General features: G+C 43.5%; 1 protein-coding gene across 1 annotated transcript in view; it reads left to right on the top strand.

Annotated features, from left to right (window-relative positions):
* Positions 1 to 23,922, top strand: part of ARID1A (AT-rich interaction domain 1A) — a 125,508-nt gene that overhangs the window by 27,570 nt on the left and 74,016 nt on the right. Inside the window, exon 4 of the mRNA XM_015409445.1 lies at positions 1,739 to 1,852. Coding sequence (XP_015264931.1) covers positions 1,739 to 1,852 — 114 coding nt within the window. The remainder of the gene's footprint in view (positions 1 to 1,738; positions 1,853 to 23,922) is intronic.

Below are 23,922 nucleotides of genomic sequence, written 5' to 3'. Positions count from 1 at the left end.
ACCAAATTGGAATATGGCCTTGTGGAGAATTTGTGTCAGCCAAATCTGGATCAACTGATTGAACTTGGTTATCATAAATTCTCCATTAATAACTTGATAACTTATTTCCAGAATTCTTGGTAGGGAATACCCTCTGATGGAACAGAATTCCATCTTTTTGTTTTCAATCACTGTCATTTCCACTCCTGAAATGCGTGCTTTTTGTTTTCAAGATTTGTCCTTAATAGTATGTGGAATCTTTCTGCATCAGTTTGATTGGGGCTCTTCACCTTATGAAGCCCATATACAAATACACAAATTTCCCTCAGTTTTCTCTTGTGAGCAGTTGCTTTCACTACACAGATTGGGTTTTTTTTATAATTTTTTATTAAATTTTCAAATATAAAACATCAACAGATACAAACAACACACAGATTGTTTTGTAATTCTCCTGATTGCTCTGTTTTTGTATACTGCCCCCTCATGACAGCACAGTTTTCTTTAGTGGATTAATGGCTACCACACCGTGCTAATGTAACTTGGCACAGTGTTCACTAAACACTTCAGAAGAGAGTTTATAAAAGAGAATAGGGCCAAACTTTAAAGAACTGGAACTTGTATTGCAAAATAGATTGCAGGGAGTGGCCACATACACCCTACAGTAGTGCTGGGTCTTTGACTACATTTCTGTTACTGCCTCTCCAGTATTTATGTGTTTGTAAGCCAGAGTGGTGCATACTCCCTCCTGTTTGCTTTCCAACCTTGGAATGCATAGCCAGAGCTGGGCAAGCGGATGCCTCAGTGCTGCCCTTTCCTCGATGGTACAGTGCTAGGATAATGGTCTTCCTAAAGTTTCTCTGTGCCAGAAGGAATGGCTAGATTGAGATGGTGGGGTGCCTCCATTCTCTTTTGACACTGGCAGAAATTGAATGGGGTGGGGAGGGCTATGCAGCCAGCTGCCTTGGCATGTAACTCATTTCCAAGCTGTCAAAAATGGCAAGGAACATGGGGGGGGGGGCTGCTTAGTCTCCCTTTTTTGCTTCCCCCTTGTTTCTTGCTGGGCGGAGTGGGGGGCCTCAGGGGCTCAAGAGCACTTGTTATCATGCATCTGGGAACATTCATGTTGATTGGAAAAAACCTGGGAAAACTTAAAATGTTCCTTGAAGGGGTAGAGGGATAGAAAGCTGCGGAGGGGCGGGACTGTTTCCCACCAAAAACGTTTATAGTCCCATTCCTTTGGCCTCTTCATCTATTTAAAGACAGTAAGGCACTTTGGTGAATTCTAGCCTTAATCCCTCTCATTTTAAAGGGACACTTTACTTCAGCCAGATGTTGGTCACTTGCCCCCAGTTCTGCCTGTTGATCTGGCATTTCATGGCTAGCTGCAGCTGAGGTAGCTTACCCATTGGGTTCTTCACCTGAGTTGTTCGCAGGGCTCTAGTTTTAGCAACCGCAGGAAATGGATATCTAAGAAATTCTGGAAGTGTTTGTAGGATGGTTGCTGATATGGGACATAATTGTTCTCCAACTGGTGGATGTAGTTTCAGTGATGTCAACACTACTGTTCAGGTTGTGCATTCAGACTCAGACACATATACACTCACATGCAACTTGAACAGTAGTGTTGACACCACTGAAGCTGCATCCACCAGTAAGAGAGATTGAGTGGAACAAGGTTGTTGTGGGCTGTGTTGCAAGCTAGGATGAAAATTATACGATTTCACTCCTGGTTTCAGTGGCTTAGTCTCTTGTATTTCAGGAGATCTCACAAGACTCATTTGGGTCCCAGGCATCGTCTGCTGCCTCAATGGCTTCCAGTAAAGGGCAAGAAGATGTAAATTTGAATCTACAGTCACGACCATCTAGCTTGCCGGTAAGTCAAGCAGCCTGGTTTTAAGAATGGCTTGGGATAAAGGATTGGGAGACACAGTAGGGTGCTTACTGGGCATTGAGTGTTTTGGACGGAAATAAGAAAGGGCATTCATGCATTTATCCAGGCCCAACAGTTTTCTGGACTCCCACTGGGAAAGCGTTGAGTGTGTTGAAAAATAATGTGAAGCCTTTGGAAACCCACTCCTGCCTATTCCATAATGTGAACAATATCCCCATTTAGGCTATACTATATAAATATAAATTTCAAAGTCTACAGATTTTTACATACTGCCCCTGTGTATGGAGGCATGAAAACTCATTGTGCAGTTTCCTCTGAGTCTTGAATGTGCTCTGGCCATTTTTTTATTTTTTATTTTATTTTTTTGCTTTGCAGAGATTTGTTAATGCTCTCCTTAATGTCAGTTTTAGCTGTGGAAGCTGTGGGAATCTTCATGGTGGTCACCCATTGTTGAGGGCCCATCAGGGTGCAGTAGCAGATGAAGTTGTGGGTCACATCTGTATTTGGCTCTTCATGGCTATCTCTTGTGTGTATCATGAGAATAATTAGTAGGTTAAAGACTTATATAGTTCTTTGCTGTTCCTGAAAGGACAGCCATTTTATAGTGTATTTGGGAAAGTTTTTTAGTGCTTTGGTCCAGTGCCAAGACTCTCCTTGAGAGACTGCCCCCAGCAGGCTCAAAGGGGAGTTTGAGCTGCTGACCTAGGATTGGTTGTTTCCACTTATGGCTGCTTGAGCAGTTTTTCAGCTCTTTGAGTAGTGCTCCTCCCAAAACTGCAGCTGCTTGAGTTTTAAAAAAGTATAGTGCAAGGTGGAACCTGCACTTCTTATATATTTACAAGATTTCTGAAGGGGACCAGCTGTTCAGTATTGAACCTGCTCACTTTGAGCAGTACCAAAAAGTAGCTGGCCTTCACTTGAGGGATTGCAGAGGCAAATCACATCTGTAGAAATGCAACAAAAATTGTTTAATCATGGATATGTGTGTAACATCAGCTTCAGTCTTAACCCCTTTTACTGCAAGAGGTATCCAAACACTTTCATCTCTCCACCAGTACTTCCCCTGAATACTTTCTCTATTGTCAGAATTAATTACTCCTGTTTTAGTGGAAGTGAACCAAGTAAGTGACTTTGAGGGTTCCATTAACAAAATCTAGTTTATTGTAGAACATGCTAGATGGGCTTTTTAAAATAGAGTCTCCATCCAGGTAACTGAGGCTTGGAGAGATGAAAGGGTTTAAGTACTCAGTGTTGCTCATCAGGAATTGTGCGTTTCATCCCTTTTCTCTTGAAGAAGAACTTTGCCTCTTTGGCAGTCTTGATGGTTTAATGGATTCTGGGTTGACCATCCAGCTACCTTATCTGACCATGCTTGGCAGCCTCTTCTCAGTATTTAACCTCTACTAAGGCACACGATCGGGCTATCAAGGTCAGCATTGTCTACTCTGACAGTGGTTCTTGGCCAGAGATCTTTCATGTGACCTGACACCTGATTTCTTTAAAAAACAAACCTTTAGACATTCCAGGGACTCAACCTCAGATCATCTGCATGTGAAGCAGGTGCTGTCCCAATGAATCACAGCCCCCTCAAAGATGACATGGAGCCCCAAGTGCAACATGAGATCCCACTGTTAGTTTTTTGTGTATCTGTCCTCTTGCAGTCTTCTTCCATCCTTTAACATTTAATCAAAAAAGCAAATGGTCTGCTTCTGTTAACAGTTCTCTGTGGGCTGTATCTCAGTCACTGAATATCATAAACATAGGTTAGACAAGAAATCCTTTGTTGTACCCAGGTTCATATCCGAAGGCTGTTTTGCAAGCCCACAAGAATGAGGTCTCTGTATTTGGATGGAAGTGTTGCCTGCTTCATTATAAAAGCACATCATGGGGAATCTCCAGAGTGCTCATTTCTGGAACTCAACTTCTAGTTGCGGTTTCAGTCTGCACATGAAATCAATATTTCTTGTCCCCCTCCAAATGCCCGTTTATAAGAAGTAAAGTTAATTCCATGTTACAACGATGGATGGCACAGGCAAGAGATGCGTAATTAAAATGACATTTGATTTTGAGGGGTGGAATTCATGATGAAGTAGTCATCTGATAGAAGGTGATTTCTGAGGGTGACCCTATAATGAGACATTCAGGGTCAGTCTTGCAAGTAAGTCCTGAAAAAGTTACTGGCCCACAAATGTTGCTACTGACCTTCCTTTCTGCATATTCCTGTGTTAGTAGTTTGTGGTGTATTGGTAGTCTTAGAGAAAGGAACAGGACTACATGTCTTCTAACCTACAAAAGATTACTCCTTGTCACTAGCCCACAGGAGCATGGCTATTGAAAAGCATGTGTTAAAGACTTCATAAGGGCATGAAAGAAGAGACGCTTTTGGATGTCCCCCCGTTAGGAGCTCCTGCCCATGGAAAAGTTTCTTTCAGAAGTGTTTTAAGACCTATATGCTTGGGTAGACATTTGATTGAATCTAGTGGTGTGTGAATAACTTTTGTTTTAGGTGGAGGATCCACCCTTGTTTATTTGTTTTTCATTGCTGGCCTTTGGGTGGTATGAGGTCTGTATTGTCTGCTTTGACTGACTGACAGTGACTTCTCCAGGTCTTTCTCATTGTCTTTTATCCTGACCCTTTTTAAACTTGAGATGCCAGGGATTGAATCTGGGACTTCTGCATGTGAAGTGAATGTTCCGCCAGAGCCCCACTTGCACTTTGGCTTCTTTGCCTCATTGGAATGTTTTCACCTTGGAATGTTTTCACCTGTTTTTCCTGGCAAGCCATTTTGTGCAGGGTGAACATCCCTGGAAAATGCCACTTGCTTTGCTTATTTTGGCTTGTGCTCTTTCACCCTCTCCATAGCCATTTTTAATACATTCAGTGTCTGTGAGATGTGTCATTTCCATTGCCTGTCCAGTTGGGTTGCAGGCACAAGCTGGGTGTGCCTGAGATATGAGCAGAATTACTGTCAGTATAGCTCTGTAGCAGCTAAAGAAAACCATATTAGGCAAAAGGAATATGCCCTTTCTGAACAAGTGGTAAGGCTTTTGGGAAGACTTTGGTCTAGACAGCCAGAAGAACACCTGAGATAGGGCTGAAAGTATTCACAGCTATGCAACACTATTAAAACTGTCCATTTGGCATATTTTAGGCTAACTATATAAAGCCTTTGTCTGGTTCCCCCTCCTTTTTTTTTGTGTTCCTTTTCAACATTTTTGGATAGTTTGGTTCTTACTCCATTTTGCAGAAAGGTCACTAGTCACCTGCTGGTTCACTGGTCATTTCACTAGTTAGCCCTAGTTAGTGGTGTTAAAATTGGAGAGGTGATGGGCACACTCTCCAGTCTACATTCCCAAAAGGCATTTGCCAGCAAATGCTGTTGCCCTAAATGTTGCTTTCTCTGTGCCTCTTCATCATAGGATTAGCACTTTGCAAGGGGTTGGGATTTGGTCCAGGTGCTCCCAGTTGCTGACCCCTAATTTTAAAGGAATTCATATTTTTCTATATACCTGACAGGTTCCTCTAGGTATGAAGAAACCTGTGTGACCTGTGTACCCAGCACTCTTTTGTTACCTTCACAAGGTCAGAAATACTTAATGAGAAGGGAGTTCAAGAGGGATGGGAGTTTCTTAAAAGTGAAATACTGAAGGCACAATCACAAATAATTCCTATGAAAAGAAAAAATGGGAGGATCCTAAAGAAGCCAAGGTGGCTCCATAAACATCTTTCTAAAGACTTGAGAAATGAAAAATACTCATTCAGAAAGTGGAAGGAAGGGCTTTATAACCAAGGATGAATATAAAAATAACCAGTGCTTGTAGAGAGAGAATTAGGAAAGCTTAGTATGAGCTTAGGCTAGTGAGAGATGCTAAAAACAACAAAAAAGGGTTCTTTTCTTATGTTCAAAGTAAGAAAAAGAGCAAGGACATGGTAGGCCCATTGTGGGGACTGGAAAGTGAAATTGTAACAGGTGATGAAGAGAGGGCAGAACTGGTCAATTCCTACTTTTCCTCAGTCTTCTCTTGCAAGGGAAACAGTGCTCAATATGGCAAATACAGAACACATGATGAAACTTAAGTCCTCCAGGGCCAGATAAGCTGCATCCAAGGGAAAGAACTTGTGGATGTAATTTCTGGGCCTCTGTCCATTATTTTTGAGAATAATTGGAGAACAGGTGAGGTGCCAGAAGATTGGAGACGGGCAAATGTTGTACCCATCTTCAAGAAGGGGAAAAGGGAGGATCCTGGTAACTACCGACCCGTCAGCTTGATATCTATATCTGGGAAAGTTTTAGAATAAATAATAAAACAGTCCTTGAGCATGTAGAAAGGACGGTTGTAATTACTAAGAGCCAGCATGGGTTTCTCAAGAACAAATCATGTCAGACTAACTTTATCTCTCTCTTTTTTAGGAAGTTACTACCTTGCTGGATCAGGGGAATGCTGTAGACATAGTTTGTCTTGATTTCAGTAAGGCTTTTGATAAGGTTCCACATAATATTCTTGTTGACAAATTGGTAAAATGTGGTTTGGATCCTATGACTGTGGATCTGTAAGTGGTTGACAGATCGCACCCAAAGATTGCTTGTGAATGGTTCCTCATCCTCTTGGAGAGGAGTGACAAGTGGAGTGCCTCAAGGATCTGTCCTAGGACCTGTTTTGTTCAACATCTTAATCAATGATTTGGATGAAGGGATAGAGGGAATGCTTATTAAATTTGCTACTAAATTGGGAGGGGTAGCATATACGGTAGAAGACAGAGTCAGGATCCAGGATGATCTTGACAGGCTGGAAAACTGGGCTAAAACACATAAAATGAATTTCAATGGGGATAAATGTAAAGTTCTGCATTTAGGTAAGAAAAATAAAATGCATAATTTTAGGTTGGGGGAGACTTGTCTTGGCAGTAGTATATGCAAAAAGGATCTAGGGGTCTTAGTAGACCATACACTGAACATGAGTCAGTAGTGTGATGCGGTAGCTAAAAAGGCAAATGTGATTTTGGGCCGTATCAACAGACGTATAGTGTCCAGATCACGCAAAGTGATGGTACCACTTTGCTCTGGTTAGACCTCACCTAGAGTATTGTGTTCAGTTTTGGGCACCACAATTTAAGAAGGATATAGACAAGCTGGAACATGTCCAGAGGAGGGCAACAAAGATGGTGAGGGGTCTGGAGACCAAGTACTATGAGGAAAGGTTGACTCAGTGGAACAGGCTTCCTCAGGAGGTGATGGGCTCTCCTTCTTTGGAGGTTTTCAAACAGAGCTAGATGGCCATCTGACAGCAATGAGGATTCTGTGAACTTAGGCAGATCATGAGAGGGAGGGCAGGAAGGGTTGCCTCAGTGCTTAGTTCTTGTGGCCCTTTCTTACATGCCCAGGGAAATGCTGATCACCACTTCGGGAACAGGAAGCAATTTTTCTCCAGGAATCCTGGAGGTTTTTTGTCATCTTCTGGGTGTGGAGCAGCGGTCACTGCGGGTGTGGAGGGGGAGGTATTTGTGAATATCCTGCCTTGTGCAGAGGGTTGGCGTAGATGACCTTTGAGGTCCTTTCCAGCGCTATGATTCTATGACTCATTTTGATATATAATGACAGTAAAATGCTGGAAACTGTGACATTAGTGCCCTGCTTTCGCTAGGTAGGGACGATTTCCCTACAGCTTGAAAACGTGATGAAAATGTTGATCACACAAGGAATGAGGAACACACTCCCAATTGGGATGTTGGCACAAACAATTTTAATGCAAGTTATCTGATGCACAAGCCAGAATAGCATTTGTTTGGTATTGCTATAGTATAATTTGGCAGCCACGGTCCTCATTAGAGCTTTTGGTGTGGCAGTGTAAACTGTCTTTACTAATTCTTGTATTTCCTTTACTGTCTAAAGTCACTTCAAGATGGGTAGCCATGTTAATCTGTCTGTAGCAGTAGAAAAGAACAAGAGTCCAGTAGCACCTTACAGACTAACAAGATACGTGGCAGGGTATGAGATTTCGTGAGTCAGGTATCTGAAGAAATGAACAGTACCCTGCCACATATTTCGTTAGTCCTTAAGGTGCTACTGGACTCTTGCTCTTTTCTACTGCTTAAAGTCACTTAATTACTGTAATCATGGCTGCGGTCACACGTAACAGAAGCCACACAAGTGAGACGGAAAACAGGCGGAGTTTCCGGGCACGATCTCACCAGCACATCTGGGAAGCGTAGCACTCCCGTGGCTCAACCGAGGCTTCCAGCCGAAACTGCGTGGCAAAAAACTAGTACCTTGGAGGTACTAGTTTCCGGAAACTGTGGGGCAAGGGCGGGCGTCTGATCGCGTTTCCGGTGGCATTCGGCGCCCGCCCATGTCGCCTTGCAAATAAGGTGTTTTTTTTTTGTCCAAGTCTCTGTGGATGCGCATGCGCACCCAACGGAGCATGCGCATTTGTCATGTACACAAAAATAAAAAACAGTTTGCCGCGGCGCGCGCTTCTTCGTTGCGCGCCGGCTTGTCCTGTGATCGGCACCTCTCCCTTGCCATGGAACCTCCATGGTACCGCCACAGGACCTCCACAGGAGGTCTGATCGCGTAACTGCGCAGTAGTTTGCCCCAGGGCAAACAGCCACGCTTCTCCTCTGCAGTTTCCTGCCCGTGTGACCGGGGCCATAGAATGGCATATGAGGAATGCTTTGTGAACACATGGACGTAACAGGCTCAGGATGTACAGTGGCGGGGCATTTTTGAGTGGGTGTTGCCAATGCAAAGGGAGCGATACACTGATTCTGATTTCACAAATGCTGTTTCCAAAGATTATGACATCATGGACTTGACCATCACTTAGTGTTATAACAGTAATTACTATAATTGACCTACTGGATTCTGTGTTGTTTCAAGCAATATTATTCCTGTAAATCTTAAGAATGCTTTTGTGTTATGAACCTATGCACATTTAACAGTCCCAATTTTTTAAACTGTGGTTAGACTGCTCGAAGTGGATTATGGGACTGGAAGGGGGAGTGTGTGTGAATTTTATTCTTCCGGTCTTCATCTTGGTGAAACATTGCCTAGGCACCAGTGTTAATGTGCAGTCAAGGTGAAGTGTGATTCCTGTTTAAATAGGTCTTGAAACCAGATTCTTCAGATGCCAGATTATTGTTGTTTCTGACTGGCCACTGTATGCTTTCTTTGTTGTCTGCTATTTCTGCCAAAACAGGAGTCCAGTGGCACTTCGGAGACTAACATAATTTATTCCAGTGTCGTGAGTCACAGCATCTGAAGTGACCTTTGAATGCTTATGCTGGAATAAATTCACTTAGTTTGCAAGGTGTCACCAGGCTCCTGTTTTATTTTTCCTGCTATAGACTAGTGTGGCTAACCATCTGGAATTCCTGTTTTAGACAGTTCTTTCAAATAATAGATACTTCCAAGGTGCTGTATAAATTCTCAGTACATTCTGTTATAGTTCTTACATCAGCCCCTTAAGGATGTGTAGTTAAGCCTATATATTGAAGGCACAAATTGCTGAAGTCCACCTGCTGACCTCATAGCAGACTTGGAAGTTTCTAATTTATACCTCATTCTGTTAGAGGTGGTGTAGCATAGTGACTAACAAACTGTGTTTCTGAAGCAGTGCTCAACTGTGGTTAAGAGCTGTGTGGGTAGGGGCTGGGAATCCACCCTCATTAGGGGTGTGGTAAAGAGATGGGCTGTGATTCTGCACTCCATTCTCAGTTATTCAACCAAAGTGGAGCAATTGCTTAGGCACCTTGAGTTGCTCTAAGAGTTGTAAGCACATGATGGCAGAAATATCAAAATACTAGGAACCAGACATAGTCCAAATTGAGTCAGATAATCAGGAAACCAAACATCTTTTATTACATACCTATGGGTTTGTGTGCCTGCCATTTCTAAAGCCAGTTTGGCAGCACTGGCATGAGAAATGCTGAGAGGGTGTGCTGCTGATGGGGCATCCAAAGGTGGGCATCTGTTGGCACCAGCTATAGCCTGGAAATCCAACTGTGTGATAATGCAAGACTTGGGCTAACAAGGAGAGATAGTGAGGAGTTGGGAGAAAGAAAGATGGATCTTGGAAGGACAATAAATACAATTTATCTGTGTTATAATTGCCAAATATGTTAGGTGATTGTACTAGAAAAGTCACCAAGAGGGGGACTAATGCTTATTATGCAGAACCATGGCAGAGTACAGTTAGGAAACAAGTGACATTCTAAGCAACTTCAGTTATTTAGAACAGTTGTATGCAAATATATATGAGCAAGATTTAAGAATGAGCAGTAATTTGGCATTTATTTTGTAACCCTAGGAACAGCTTAAACCCACAGTAACGTGTACATATTTAAAAATATTCATTTTGTATGTTAATAATTGGTTTAAGGCCAACATGTCTACCTGAACCATTAAGATCATGCAAAATTAAGAACTCCAATTCTCATACTTCGCTGCAAAATGCATTCATTTCAATCCATATTGAAAATCTTAAAGATGGAAAACCAGTAGCAAACGTGTGTTAAATTAATTTTTTTGTAGCTGTAAATAAACTAGAGTAGGATTCTTCCCCCCACCCCCCTGCAGTTATGTGTGTAATGTGGGGGAAGCAGAGAGAATTCTGCAACTAGCTGATCTGGTGGTACAGTGAAAAGGGCATTTTTGGCTTTATGTGAGACCGCTGTAATTGGCCTGCTAACATCATTCCAATCTTCATCCAAAAGCAGATTTATTGAGATTAATGTCTGTTATTTACCATTTGAACAGATTTTCTGTTAACTTGCTAATGAACTTGGTGCTGAAGGTATAAGGATGGACTCAGGTACTGTGTACCATGATGCCCCAAAATGCCACAAAGCATATGATTTACTATTCCTTTTTGTTGTAGCAAAAAAAGCAGGCATTCCTTTTAAATACTGAAATGTAACTGTAAGGATTTTAAAAATTGGATATAACTTAACTTTGCACACCCAGTGCAACAATCCAGCTAGCCTCACATTTTCTCTACACTCTGAAATATTAATAGGTCTGCTTGTGGATAAGTCGCCTGCAATCTCTGTCACAAGTGCTATTTAAACCATCATTGTATTCTGATAGGCGGTTGTTGCCTTTCACTGTTTGTACTCTAAAAACTCTCGGCTGGATCCAGACTAAATTGACAATTTCTACTGAGCCCCATCATGCCACTCCTCAGGGTCTGCTGTCTTCCAGGAGCAGCATCTTGAGGAGATGAGTGGGCTGCTGAGAGGGAAGGGCAAGAAAGTTCTGTTCTGCCATTGAAAAATATAGTCTGGATCCAACCCACTTTCTCAAATGCACTTACATCAGAATTGCACTAAATGCAATATGCAGGCTAGATGTTGTTTAGTAATATGTATGTGCAGATAAGCAAATAAAACCTGTTGCACTAAAACCCACAAGTTTCTGTGAAGAATTTGAAAATAGTATCTACCTAGTAATTCTAGTAATTAATAATTGTTCTCTAGTTTAGGTGCTGGGAAGCCTTTGTAATCTTTCACTTGAAAGCTTGAATTCAGTGGCATCTCTAAGACCTACAAACGTTTTATTTAAGGCATAGGCTTTCTCTGGCCAGAAAGACAGGCTAAAAAGAGACAATAACAGAACATCACTAGTAGTCACATACAGCTCTCAACTCAAAACAGTTCAATGTATTATCAGTGACTTACAACCTCTACTAAATAATGACAGTTCTCTTTCACAAGCAGTGTGTGGGGGGGAACCTTTTCATGTACACAGTCCCCAATTTTAAACAACTCCTCACGCACAATAACGCAACATCTAACTTTAGCATGGACACTGGTACCAGAGCTTGCAATAAACCCAGATGCCAATTTTGCTGCCAAATACACTCAGACAGTGTGTTCACTGGAACTGACAACATCAACTTTGCTATCTCAGGCTCATTCACTTGCTCATCTTCTAACATTGTATATGCCATTAAATGCCAACAGTGCCCTTCCGTTCTCTACATAAGGTAAACAGGTCAAACCCTGCCTGCACCAAAGGATAAATGGACACAGATCTGACATTAAGAATCACAAGACTAAGAAACCTTTAGGAGAACACTTCAACCCTCCAGGACATCCAGTGGGTGACCTCAAAGAAACTGTTTTATTGCAAAGGAACTACAGGAACAGACTGGAAAGGGAAATTGCTGAATTACAAGTTATTACAACCAGTGCTCCCTCTAAGCTATGGAGTCTTGTGAGCAAAAATTCTACTTTGTGAGCTACTGGCATTAAAGTTGTGAGCGAGCGATTTGGCTACCGCATAAATCAGTTTGCTCTGGAGCCATCCTTCCTGAGTTAAGACAAAAATGTGTGAGCCAGAGGCTAAAAAACTGAGTTAGCTCACACTGACTCAGCTTAGAGGGAACACTGGTTACAACACTTGGAACAAAAGAACCCCAGGATTTTGGTTTCTTATTTCACTACATATGCTAATCCCATTTAGTCCATACATCTGTATTCTCACCAAGAAGGGCCATACATCCTCTTTACTGAATTCCTTATTCGGAATAGTAGAATGGAATAGTGATTCTATGGTAATGCAATGAATAGTGGAAGGTAATTTTTTTGGAATGTATTTCTCTGGTGTGGTGACAGGAGACGTAACACTGCACTGTAAATCACCCCACCTTAGAGAGAAGGATGCTGTTTGTTACCTCCATGCTTGAGAGAAGATGGATGGAGCATAACAACAAGGTCTCAATTAATTACTCTCAGCATCCCACAATTAAGGGTACATTTACACATCAATCTCCAATTTTGATATATCTATTTGCTTCACTATATTTCCCCCCAGAATTAAATCCAAAAAAATGATGACCATATAAACTAAACTTGTTATTCCTGTTTGGTCCTTTCATCTGTTAAACATCTTCATTATGTTGTATGCTAATTTGCTGCTCATCCTCTACCTTTATGTATGGTCTGATAACTTCCATTTCAGTGTATCTGAACAAGTGTGTGTGCACATGAAAGGTTATACCTTGAATAAAATTTGTTGGTCTTAAAGGTGCCATTGAACTCAGAATTTGTTCTTTTGCTTCAGACCAATACAGCTACCCACCTGAATCAAACCTGAAAGCTGAAATCCACAACATGGCTGACAGACACACAACACTTTGAGGGACTGTTTGCCCGTGGAATAGCTAGGGTGGTTCTTTCAGTGTGTTGGTATCAGTTAACTAAGATCTAAGTGTACCTTTAATAAGTGTGTCTACTTGATCAGTTTCAATGTGACTGCCATTGTACCAACGTTAGCTACTTGTCCTGTATTCAGCCATTACTGATGTGCCAACATGACAACATTGCAGGAATGGTGACCATGCGCTCATTACTGTGCAGTAATGATCATGCACTATGCAGCCCCTAATGTCCTACCCTTGGCAATTGTACATTGAAGCTCTAGTTCCTACACAGGAGCATGCCCAATATTACTTACACCTTCCCCAGCCTTTGGACTGTGAGCTAGTTGCCATCTCCCTGGGGATATTGGACTTTATAGATTAGCGAAATGATGCATTATAAAGACCTGGGTCTAGAACCTGCTTCTACAAAAGACTGACATGTTTGAAGCATTTGTTCCCTTTCACTGCTTCATACCACATTGTGATCCCAACTACAGTTTAGGCGAGGGTGTTGAACTCATTTGTTATGAGGGCCGGATCTGACATAAGTGAGACCTTGTCGGGCCGAGCCATGTGTGTCATAAAATGTAATGCCAGGTAGTGGAGATATAAATTTATAAAGGACACAAACACAAATATGTTTTTAAACTTAAAATAAAACATGCTTAAAACATTAGCTTTCCTGCAATATTTTGTTTATTTAACAGTCTCTGATAACTGACACCTTTTGCTCTGAATTATTGCATCAAAATTTGGAGACAATGTGCTGTAGCAATCCTCAGGTGTGTATCTGTAAGTTGCAAACCTATTTTGGATTTATTGATATTTTATACAAAAATCTCATGGTCAGTGATCCGAACTTAAGATCCAAGGGAAAACATGTAATGGCTGGGCATTGCAAGCTTTTGTACATAAATTGCATTGTGTGCTGGTCAAGGACATGTGAAGGTATCCTGACACAGACTGAGGACTATGTGTTTGTCTACAAAACTATAGTCTTCCCCAGAGAAATAACTACAACTCCTCTGAGGCAGTGCACGGATAGAGAGACTACAATGTATGGTTTTCAGTATCAGCCTACTATCTGGGAAGTCTTAAGTTCAAAAACAGCCTACAAAGGAAATGCGCTGGGTGAACTTGGACACACACGCTCAGCCTAATCCGCCTCCCTGGTGTGTTGTTATTCCTCATCTAAATAGTTTGCATTGCTTTCCTACTGAGAAAGACTGGATTGTGATGGCTTGAATACATCAAAAAAGAGGAGGGAAACCCAGTTGCACCCAGAAGGTGTAATAAAAGCATGAAAATGGCTGGTGGGTTAAGTGAGCATTCACCTTTCCCACAAACACAGACTCTCTCTGTGTAGCAAGACAAAACGCTCTCATACCTTGAATAAAACTTTGTTAGTCTTAAAGGTGCTTTGTATCTCTCCCATGGGATTGAGGGAACTGGCCAAAGTAAGCTCTGGCTCTTTTTCTCCCTCCTCGGGGGATGAAGAGGGGGAGGAGCCTCCACCAATGGAGGGAAGAGGGGCTTGGCTCAGTAGCTCTGCTGTGCAATTGAGAGAGCCTGGCAAAGTAAGCTCTTGTTCCCCCCCCCCCCCGGAGGAGAAGGCAGGAGGAGCCCCAGCCAATGGAGGGAAGAGAGGCTTTGCTCTGTAGCTCCTATGTGATTTAGAGAACCTGGCAAAGCAAGCTGTGATGCTGAAGGAAGGAGAGTGAGAGAAGGAAGCAGATGAGAGCCAATTGCTTGCGGCCTGGATACAAGCCTTGTGGGGGCTAGATCGAGCCCTCGTGCCACATGTTTGGCACCTCTGGTTTAGGTGGTATCTGCTTGATCTCCATTGATGAGAGTTGGAGTGGGAGTGGGACTATCTGGTCAGTATCTTAGTTTACTTCTTGTAGTATATGTTGTGCTGTCTGCACCCTGGCACCCTGTGCCTCAAGACTGCAAGGGCTTTTCATGGAGAACTTGTGTAACCATGTTGTTTATTGGGCCCTGTGTTTGGATACTGTTGGTAGCAAATTAAACTTGCTGTGCATCCTGCCCAGGCATCAAAGTTACTTCTCATGTGGGAATATGTACAGATATGTCCCACAACAAGGAGCCATCTCAAGCTTTGGGCTCAGGAGACTTGTCACCCAGTGATGAAAGTGTCATAGCGCACATTACTGGGGGTTGCCTAAATGATTTCCCCCCCCGAAACAATCTGAGTCTGTTGGGCCCTTCTCTCGAGTGCATTCTCTGGAATTCTAGAACCTCAAACAGCCCAGATGATTGTCGCTCATATACTTGGAAGGTGTAATAAAAGCATGAAAATGGCTGGTGGGTTAAGTGAGCATTCACCTTTCCCACAGACTGAGAACATGAACGGAGTATTCGCAGCAGGTGCAGACATTCTTTTGTCACTTTTGGAGGTAACCCTCCCCTTTCAGCCCTTGCACAAATGACATCCTCAAGAAAGTTATAGATACCAGGACAACACCACAAGAGTAGTTTGCAACATTTATTTATTTAGGCATTTATACTTTGCTTTTCTCAGGACCCAAAGCTGCGTACAACAGTGTTCTCCTCTCCTCCAAACATTGTGAGTACATAGGGCTGTGGCCTGTAGAAACTTCGTGAAGTGAGCATATTTGCATAATGTTGGTTGCTTGTGTAATTCTTCTGTGAGACACAGGGAAAAACAAATAACTATGCAGGGCACTGAAGTTCTACTCCCTCCTCCTCCTCCTCCTCCTCCTTCACAGACAGTCTGAGGCACTTTTATTCTCAATGGTCATATTTCTCTATGCATTGCTCAGGTGCTTTCAAGTCCCTTGCTAGTGCTCATAGAGTGTGCTGTACATTATTTTTTTGGTATTGTGCTCCCTTCTACACGTCTGTCTAATTTTTTTCAGTTCGAAGGGCTTTCTTTTTTTTGGGCTAGGTTAAATGCTTTTGGTTTCACTGTTTTGCTGGGTAGATTCCAAGGAGTAGCTTATTCAAACAGGCTGTCCTTGTTGGCTGGTGTAATTGAAATGTTGGCTCATGATAGCATACTGGTGACCCCTTTGGGAGATATCTGGATTCAGCCAGTGATTGCTTCTGGTGCTGCTGCTTCTTCCCTGGCTTTCTTTGCTAACTAACACTGATTTTGGCGCAATGCTGGCTATGGCAAAAGTTTTGGCTTTAACGTGGAGGTGGAATTAGAAGGTGGTATTAGCATGATTTATGTTGTCCAAGAGCATTGGCTCATCAGATTATTTTAAATTTAAAAAGTGATTTCAAGTTTGTCTCTTTTGCTATAAAGGCAAAATGTATAACAAAAATTGGTTGGAACAGTAGAGTCTCAAACTGATTGACTGCATCCAGTACTGCATTCCACACTTTTCATGCATTTGTGCAGGGAGCAAGTGGGTTACATATCTTTCTCTTGTTAGAGGCACATACTCATACTGACACTGGACAGGCTTAGCCATACCTATCATTAGTGGTTTACCACCAGTGATTTCTATTAAACAGCATAACAGGCCAAGAGATTAACAATGTACCTAGGCTTGACTATACTTGGTATCCATAGACTAATTATTATACTGTAGCACTGCCATAGCTGAGTGAACATTGGCTACATTTGTTAGTTACCATTTTGCAGATCATCACCACAGATGGATTGGTTCTAAACATTTTAACAGTGGCAAACTCGTCACTGCTTAACAATTCAGAGAAAATCAAGTTGTTCCCAAAGCATTCCATGCTTTGTACTTTTCAGGGGAAAGCTTCAAAATGCCTCCTGTGGGGCAGGGTTTTCTTAAAGATTGATTGGGGGAAGATAACAAACACGTTGGTTTTCCTAAGTGAAATGTTCTCTCTTTTGGCCTATAAAGAGATTCATGCTCTGAAACATGCAGGTTGTTCAGGTTATCTGTCTTGGGCAGAAATTCTTTGGGGTGGGTAGGAAGGAGAAAACTCTCAAAAAGTTAAGCTATAGGAATCTTCATAAGTTGAAAAGTCAAAAGAATATAGAGGAGTTGTATATGTCTTAAAGTTCGTACTTGCAGTTTCTGAAATGGGCTCTGCTTCATAGGCCTTGTATACCCTAAAAAGCCAAGAACACCACCCATGTAATACCTTTGTTAGGACCAACCTAATGACACACAACAGTGTGCAAGCTTTTGGGTTCCCAGAACTCTTTATCAGGCCAAATGTTAAAAAAGAAGGGGAAATCACACTTATTTGGCAATATCTGACCTGTTGAGCCAGAAAGCTTGCATATGTTATGTGTCACTGAGCTGGCCCTAATAAATCTATTACATGGATGATGTTTTTTTCACTTTTGCTTTAGTATCAGCATCGTTGTAAACAAAACAAGACAAAATTTGGAACAAGATGGAATTGGGTTAACATTTGATCACATTTTACTGAGCTGATATACCTTGTCTCTATTTATGGCACTTCTTGTTGAATTTGTTCCCTTGGTCTTTCTGCACTTGTGGTTCCTCTTCCTTCTATTCATGGCATGGAACTGGGCCTACTAATTTTGTAAATTCATGGGAAAGTAAAATGTGCCTACTAATTATAATTTGTCTAGGCATTGCTATAAATTGTCAGAGCAGACTGTGCCAGAGATCCATATGGCATTTGAAGGATCAGTGCCTCCCAAACTGTTCTGGCAGGAAGGCTCCTATAAAGCCGGTCTGTTGAATAACTTCACAAGAGCTTTTATTTTTGCTATGCATGTGGCTGTCCACTTTTTCCCCCATTCTGTTTCTCCAGAGCTCCAATCCTTTCTGAAAAATTTTGAAGTGCCCTTTATGTTTGAACAAGTTAAATACGATTAGCCAGACTTCTGAGTTGCTCTGCTGCTGTTGTTTTTAGTTATGATCTGCTTTTTCGGTACTGCCTGCTATTTGACCATGTGGCACTCCCCTAGCTCCCAGTTCTGAAACAGAGTGAGTCTAACCTGGTGCTCAGGAGGAAATTCCCCACCCTCCACTGCTGTGTCTGTCATGGCTGTTCTGAGCAGCAGAGAATGCTGTGTGCTCAGTTCTCTCTGAAGGGGCAGCCAATCAGTGCTTGCCTTATAAATCACGCTGCTCTGAGCCACTGCTGCAGCTTGCTGTCCCTCTACTTCGTGCAGGAGGCTGTGTTTGCAGCAGATCACTCTATGCTCGATTCAGGGCCCATTTCCTGTTTCTATTCTAGTCATTGGTGGCTCAGCACTGCTTCCTGCCTGTATACGTTACAGATTCCCCCAATGGGAACTCTTGTTTTCTTAGGAACAATTTCGGTTAGAAAATTAACTGAAATATGAAGACAGCTGCGACTTGGACAGGAGCAGATTAGACAACGGGCATGTGTATTCCAAGTGCTGCTCTTTTTGTCTTCTACTTTGAGCCCAGCTCCAGTGAATGAAGCCGGCCAGTATTTAATGAGAAAATTGCCAGAGGATTCCCAGATCTGATCTTGGATTTCCAGACATGGTAGTTTCTTACTTTTTGTAACCCACTGAATTGGCATAGCCAAAATTGCATTGTTGCTTGGCCTGTATAAAAAACTGTCAGTGCATTGTGTCTGTGGATTGTAGAATGCAAGTAGACATGGGGGAAGGTGAGACGAAAGAGAATATGCTGTAAAAAGCAGCTTGAATACAAATCTCTCATTTTTCAACACTGATTTTTTTAAGTTAACTTGAAATCTTAAAAGCACACCATCAGTTGAATTAAGCTCTTGTATCAAAGTCCAGTTTTATCTGAATTTAATAACACTCAAAGCAAAGTTTAATTTAAAACTAAATCCATGACCCTCTGCTGGAGGCCCCCTAATAAGCAAAATTGTCTAAAGACTACTCTTGTAAAAATTAAATATATACTAGGGATATGGCCTGTTGTGGAAATAAATACAACGAACCCTAGAAAGAGGCTCTGGGCAGGTGCCCCGGTCTTGGGCACTCAGTGTCAATTTGCTGTGGCGATCTCAGCAGGGTATAATGACACAGAGTCCACTGTTTTCTCCAGGGGAACTGATCTCTGCCACTGGAAGAGCACTTGTAATTCTGAGTGATCTCTAGTCCTCACCTGGAGACTGGCAACAATGGTTACCCAGGAGGAAAAGTACCGTCTTTCTCGACAGTGGGGACCAAAGCAGCTTACATCATTCTCCTCTCCCCTTTTTGACTTACACCACAACCCTGTGAGGTAGGTTAGGCTGAAAGTCTGTGACTGGTCCAAAATCACCCACTCAGCTTACACAGTAAGAACCTGGGCCTGACAGACCCTGCTCTGAAGTGCTAACTGCTATGCCACACTGGCTGTGGTATTGCCTGGTATCAGAGGTCATTTGGGGGGGGGATCGCAGTTCCCCCGGGTGAGGTACGGAGGGGCGGGGCACATGACGAAGCCCCGCCCCCTGCTTCCAGCCGCCCCGCTTCCGGCCCTCATTCAGCCAGGAGGAGGCAGGAGAAGAAGGAGGGTAAGTTGCTTCCTCCCTGCCTCTCCCCACCCCTGCCTGCCTGGGGCCAGGGAGGGCCTTCGCGGGGCTTCCTTGCACTCCCGCCGGCCTTGCAGGTCCACCGCCGGGCCCCTCATGGGCGGGGTGTGTGGCCTTATGACACACTTCCGGTGATGTCAGGGTGTGTGGCCTTATGACACACTTCCGGTGATGTCAGGGGGTATGGCATATGCTAATGAGTTATGCTAATGAGTTCCCCTAGCTCTTTTTCTACAAAACGACCCCTGCCTGGTATCACAACTGAACTCCAGACAACAGATTCCCCAAGCTCTGGCTTCCATGGACTCCACCATAAAAACTCCAGGAATTTACGAGCCTGGACCTGGCAACCCTAGTCAGGCTTGGCCCCAATGAGTTCCCCACAAAGGCCAAAGTAGACCTGAAAGGGCCTGCCCCCTCCCCGCCTTTTTACTGACAGAACCAAGCTTGGTTGCATAGCAACAGCCCCTGAGAGGAAAGTGAGCTGCACAGCAGGAGAAGAGAATGGTTTGATTGGGTGGTAGCCCACCTCAGTAGCCAGCCACCCACGGAGGAGCCAAGCAGCAGTAGAAGTGTCTTCGTCAGGAGAGACAGCCATTTTGACAGTTTATTTAGACAGGAAAGTGGCCAAGCTGACTGTGGGCAGGGGAGAGGAATGGACCCAGCCCCTAGCCAATGGCACGTGGGTACTCTTGAGTGGCGGTTGATGGGCCAATGGTTGATGGAACGCACAGCACAGCCAATGGGAGAGCTGGAAAGTGCCAATACATTGGGCTTATATATATATATATATATATCTACTAGGAACAAGGGCTGTTGTGGAAATAAATACAACAAGCTCTAGAAAGAGGCTCTGGGCGGGTGCTCCAGTCTTGGTCATTCAGCATCAATTTGCTGTGGTGACTTCAGCAGGGTATAATGACACAGAGTCCACTATTTTCTCCAGGGGAACTGATCTCTTGCCATCTGAAGAGCAGTTGTAATTCTGAATGATCTCCACCCCTCAGCTGGAGATTGGCAACAATGGGTCCCCAGGAGGAAATGGCTGGTTTGGAGTGTAGAGTCTATGGCATTGTACCTGTCTGAGATCCCACCCCACTGTCTCCATGTTCCACCCCTCAAATCTCCAGGAATTCCCCAACCTGGAGTTGGAAACCCTATCTCCTTCCCAGCCAACCATCAACCTGTTATCTTTCCCTCTGAATTCAGCTTTCCATCTCCCCCCCCTCCGAGAGCAGTTGTAATTCTGAGTGATCTCCAGCCCTCACCTGGAGATTGGCAGCAGTAGTTCCTCATGAAGAAATGGCTGGCTTGGAGGGGGGCATCTATGGCATTGTACCTCTCTAAAGTTCCACCCCTCCTTAGGCTCCTTCCCAGCCAACCATCAACCTACCGTTATCTGCCCCTCTGACTTCAGCTCTCCATCTCCCCCCCCTTGCAGTCGCTACCCTGCTCTGAAGTCCTGAGTGCTATATCACACTGGCTGTCATAGGGGAGCCATCTCAGCAGGGTATGATGACACAGAGTCCACCATTTTCTGCAGGTTAACTGATCTCTGCCATTTGGAGAGCAGTTGTAATCCTAGTGATCTCCAGCACTCACCTGGAGATTGGCACCCCCCAGGAGGAAAAGTACTGTCTTTCTCCGCAGTGGGGACCAAAGCAGCTTACATCATTCTCCTGTCCCCCTTTTGATCTGCACAACAACCCTGTGAGGTAGGTTAGGCTGAAAGTCTGTGGTATTGCCTGGTATCACAACTGAACTCCAGACAACAGATCTCTCTCTCCCGCAGGAGACAATGACTGCTTTGGAGGGTGGCCTCTGTGGCGTTCTGTTCAGCTGAGGCTGCTCCCCTCCCTAAACTCTGGCTTCCATAAAATCTACCACAAAATCTCCAAAAATTTCCCAACCTGGAGCTGGCAACCCTAAACAGGACTGGCCCCAATGAGTTTTCTCCCAAAGGCCAAAATAGGCTTGGAAAGGTTCTCCTCCCCTCGCCTTTTACTGACAGAACCAACCTTGGTTGCCTAGCAGCAGCACTGAGGGGAAGGTAGAGTTGCCAGCTCTGAGTAGGGAAATATCTGGAGATTTGGGTATGTGTGTGATCCTATGGAGGGCAGTGTTTGGGGAAGGACTCAGCAGGGAATAATGCCTTAGGGTCTACCCTCCAAAGCAGCCATTTTCTCCAGGGGAACTGATCTCTGTCATCAGGAGATCAATTGTAACAGCTGGAGATCTCCAGGTCCCACCTGGAGATTTGCAACCCTAGGGGAAAGTCAGCCACACAGCATGAGGTTGAAGAGAATGGTTTGACGGCCACTGGCCCACCTCAGTAGCCTGGTGGTACTGTTAAGTTGTATGAAAATTTCCATTTTATATAGTTCTTTAGTAATAAGAGAAGGGGCAAGTTTAATTTCAGTGATTGTGGTAGTACCCCTTGAACCCACTGCAAATATACAAATTACAGCTACCATTAAATATCCCCCAAGAGGGGATCTGGGGGGGCAATCCTGCCCAGTCATGTAATGGTAGTGCTTTGTAATCCCTACATATTTGGAGGATTCATACTGCTATCAAGAGAACACCAGCTCTTCATCTTTAAATAAATGGTCTTCATCTCTAAATAAATGGTCTTTCTTGGTTTCATTCATGTGTGTGTACACAACAGTAGATGTTTTGCAATAAAATACAGATTGTGGTATGTGAACAGTTAACTTTGTTAACCATCTCATGCACTGAGCCACATCATGGGCATGGATGGGTAGGGAGCCTTGTATTAAATTAGCAGTGTATCATGTGCAGTTTTCTGAGTCAGTAAAAATAGTGCGCATTGACCCATTTCCACATTGACTATTCTGCTGCATTTGCCACAGAATTTTACACACTGTAGCAGATTTTGAGTAGCTTTTCTGTGGTGCATTCTTGCTTTGCATGGCCCTTCCTGTGATATCATATGAATATTACAGTGTGCTCTAAAACACATTACATTGCCAGAACTGTGTATTGTGGGGAAAGGTCAATAGTGGTGGCCAAATTTATATTTTCCTGGGAAGCTTGAGAAGGTTAGTAATGGATGTTGAAGAACCCAATTTTTCTTGTGATAACACTTTAAACAGCAGGACTTAAGAGGGATGATTTAGTAACCTGGGACACCTCAGTTTGATTTTAAAATTTTTTTGGATCCCTAAGCCTTCATCAGAACCTGCCACATAACTGGTAGCCCCCTTTCATGTCCTTTGGAGGCCTCAGTCCTGTTGTGTCCTCAAAACAAGTGAGACCCACATCAGCTGTATTTTAAAAGCAGTTTTTAAGTACAATATTTTCATCTGTACCTGGTGTGTAGCCTCAGGCGATAACTGACTCTTTAAGGGTCATAATTCAAAAAGACACTGACTTGACTGAGGTTCTAATAATTATCATCCCTTTGAGTGCACAAGACTTTGTGCCAGAGACTGGAAGAAACTTCCTTGTTGGTTATTAACTCATAGTTAGCAGCTGGCTGAATGGGTGGGAAGGGGCCTGGGAAAATCTTCAGTGCTACTCATGAAAATAAGACCAGAATTGCACAAAACCTGAACTTCAAGTATTCAGTTGAAACTTCCATTGACAATCATCTACCGAGGCATAGTGGCACATCTCTATGGTGAAATATTTTTTAATGAAAAACAGTAGAAACAGGTTCAGTTTTGTAACTGAAGCAGCTGATGCCTGTTCTTGCTTTGAGGAGAAGGGCATCTTGGAGTGGGTGATTCCCACCAATTGCTCAGGGAGGCAGGACTAAACTCTTCAACTTCCTGTTTCCCAGGTGGGAATTAGCCTGGCTCGGTTTGCTTCCTGCCTTGTTCCAGAGCTCAGCTTTGGAGCAAAGCTCCTTTGCCCTTTTTTAGTTGCCTTTCTCCTAGAGCAGTTGCATACCTGAGGGAGAGTTTCCTAACCTCTCCATCCTGTCCCTCTTTCTCTTCACGCTTTCTTTCACACTTCCTCTTGGCTCTGCATGTTCTTTTGCCTTCCTGATTTTTTCCTCTGCTCTCCTTCCTTGGCGGAGTATGGAAGAGAATTGGCCAGCAGCAAGCCTCGGAGGCTCTGGAGGGACAAATTTATCTCTGAAAATGATGAAGACCCTCTCTTCTGTCTGTCTGCTGTGAACAGAGCTCCTCCCCCTTTAGTCTAGCCCAGAGTGGCCTAGGAAGACTGCTTTGGCTCAGAACAAAAGCATTTGGAAAAGCGCCATAAAAAGGCATGAAAATGGCACCGCAGATGCAAATGGCTCTCTTGGCTGCCAGTTTGGGATGGCATGCCAGTCTCCCCCATTGAATACCCCCCCTCCACTGCTAGTTCAGCCCCATCCAGGTACCCATGTTGGATGCCCCCCATGGCTCTCTCACCACCAGGTCAGCCCCCAGGGGGCTACAGTGACATGCCAGGCTCCTCTGTTGGACCCT

This window comes from Gekko japonicus, unplaced genomic scaffold (genome assembly GCF_001447785.1).
Source record: "Gekko japonicus isolate JY-2015 unplaced genomic scaffold, Gekko_japonicus_V1.1 scaffold800, whole genome shotgun sequence".
NCBI classification, from domain to species: Eukaryota; Metazoa; Chordata; class Lepidosauria; order Squamata; family Gekkonidae; genus Gekko; species Gekko japonicus.
The sequence above is the reverse complement of the archived record's forward strand: the minus strand, read 5'-3'. Positions and strand labels throughout refer to the sequence as shown.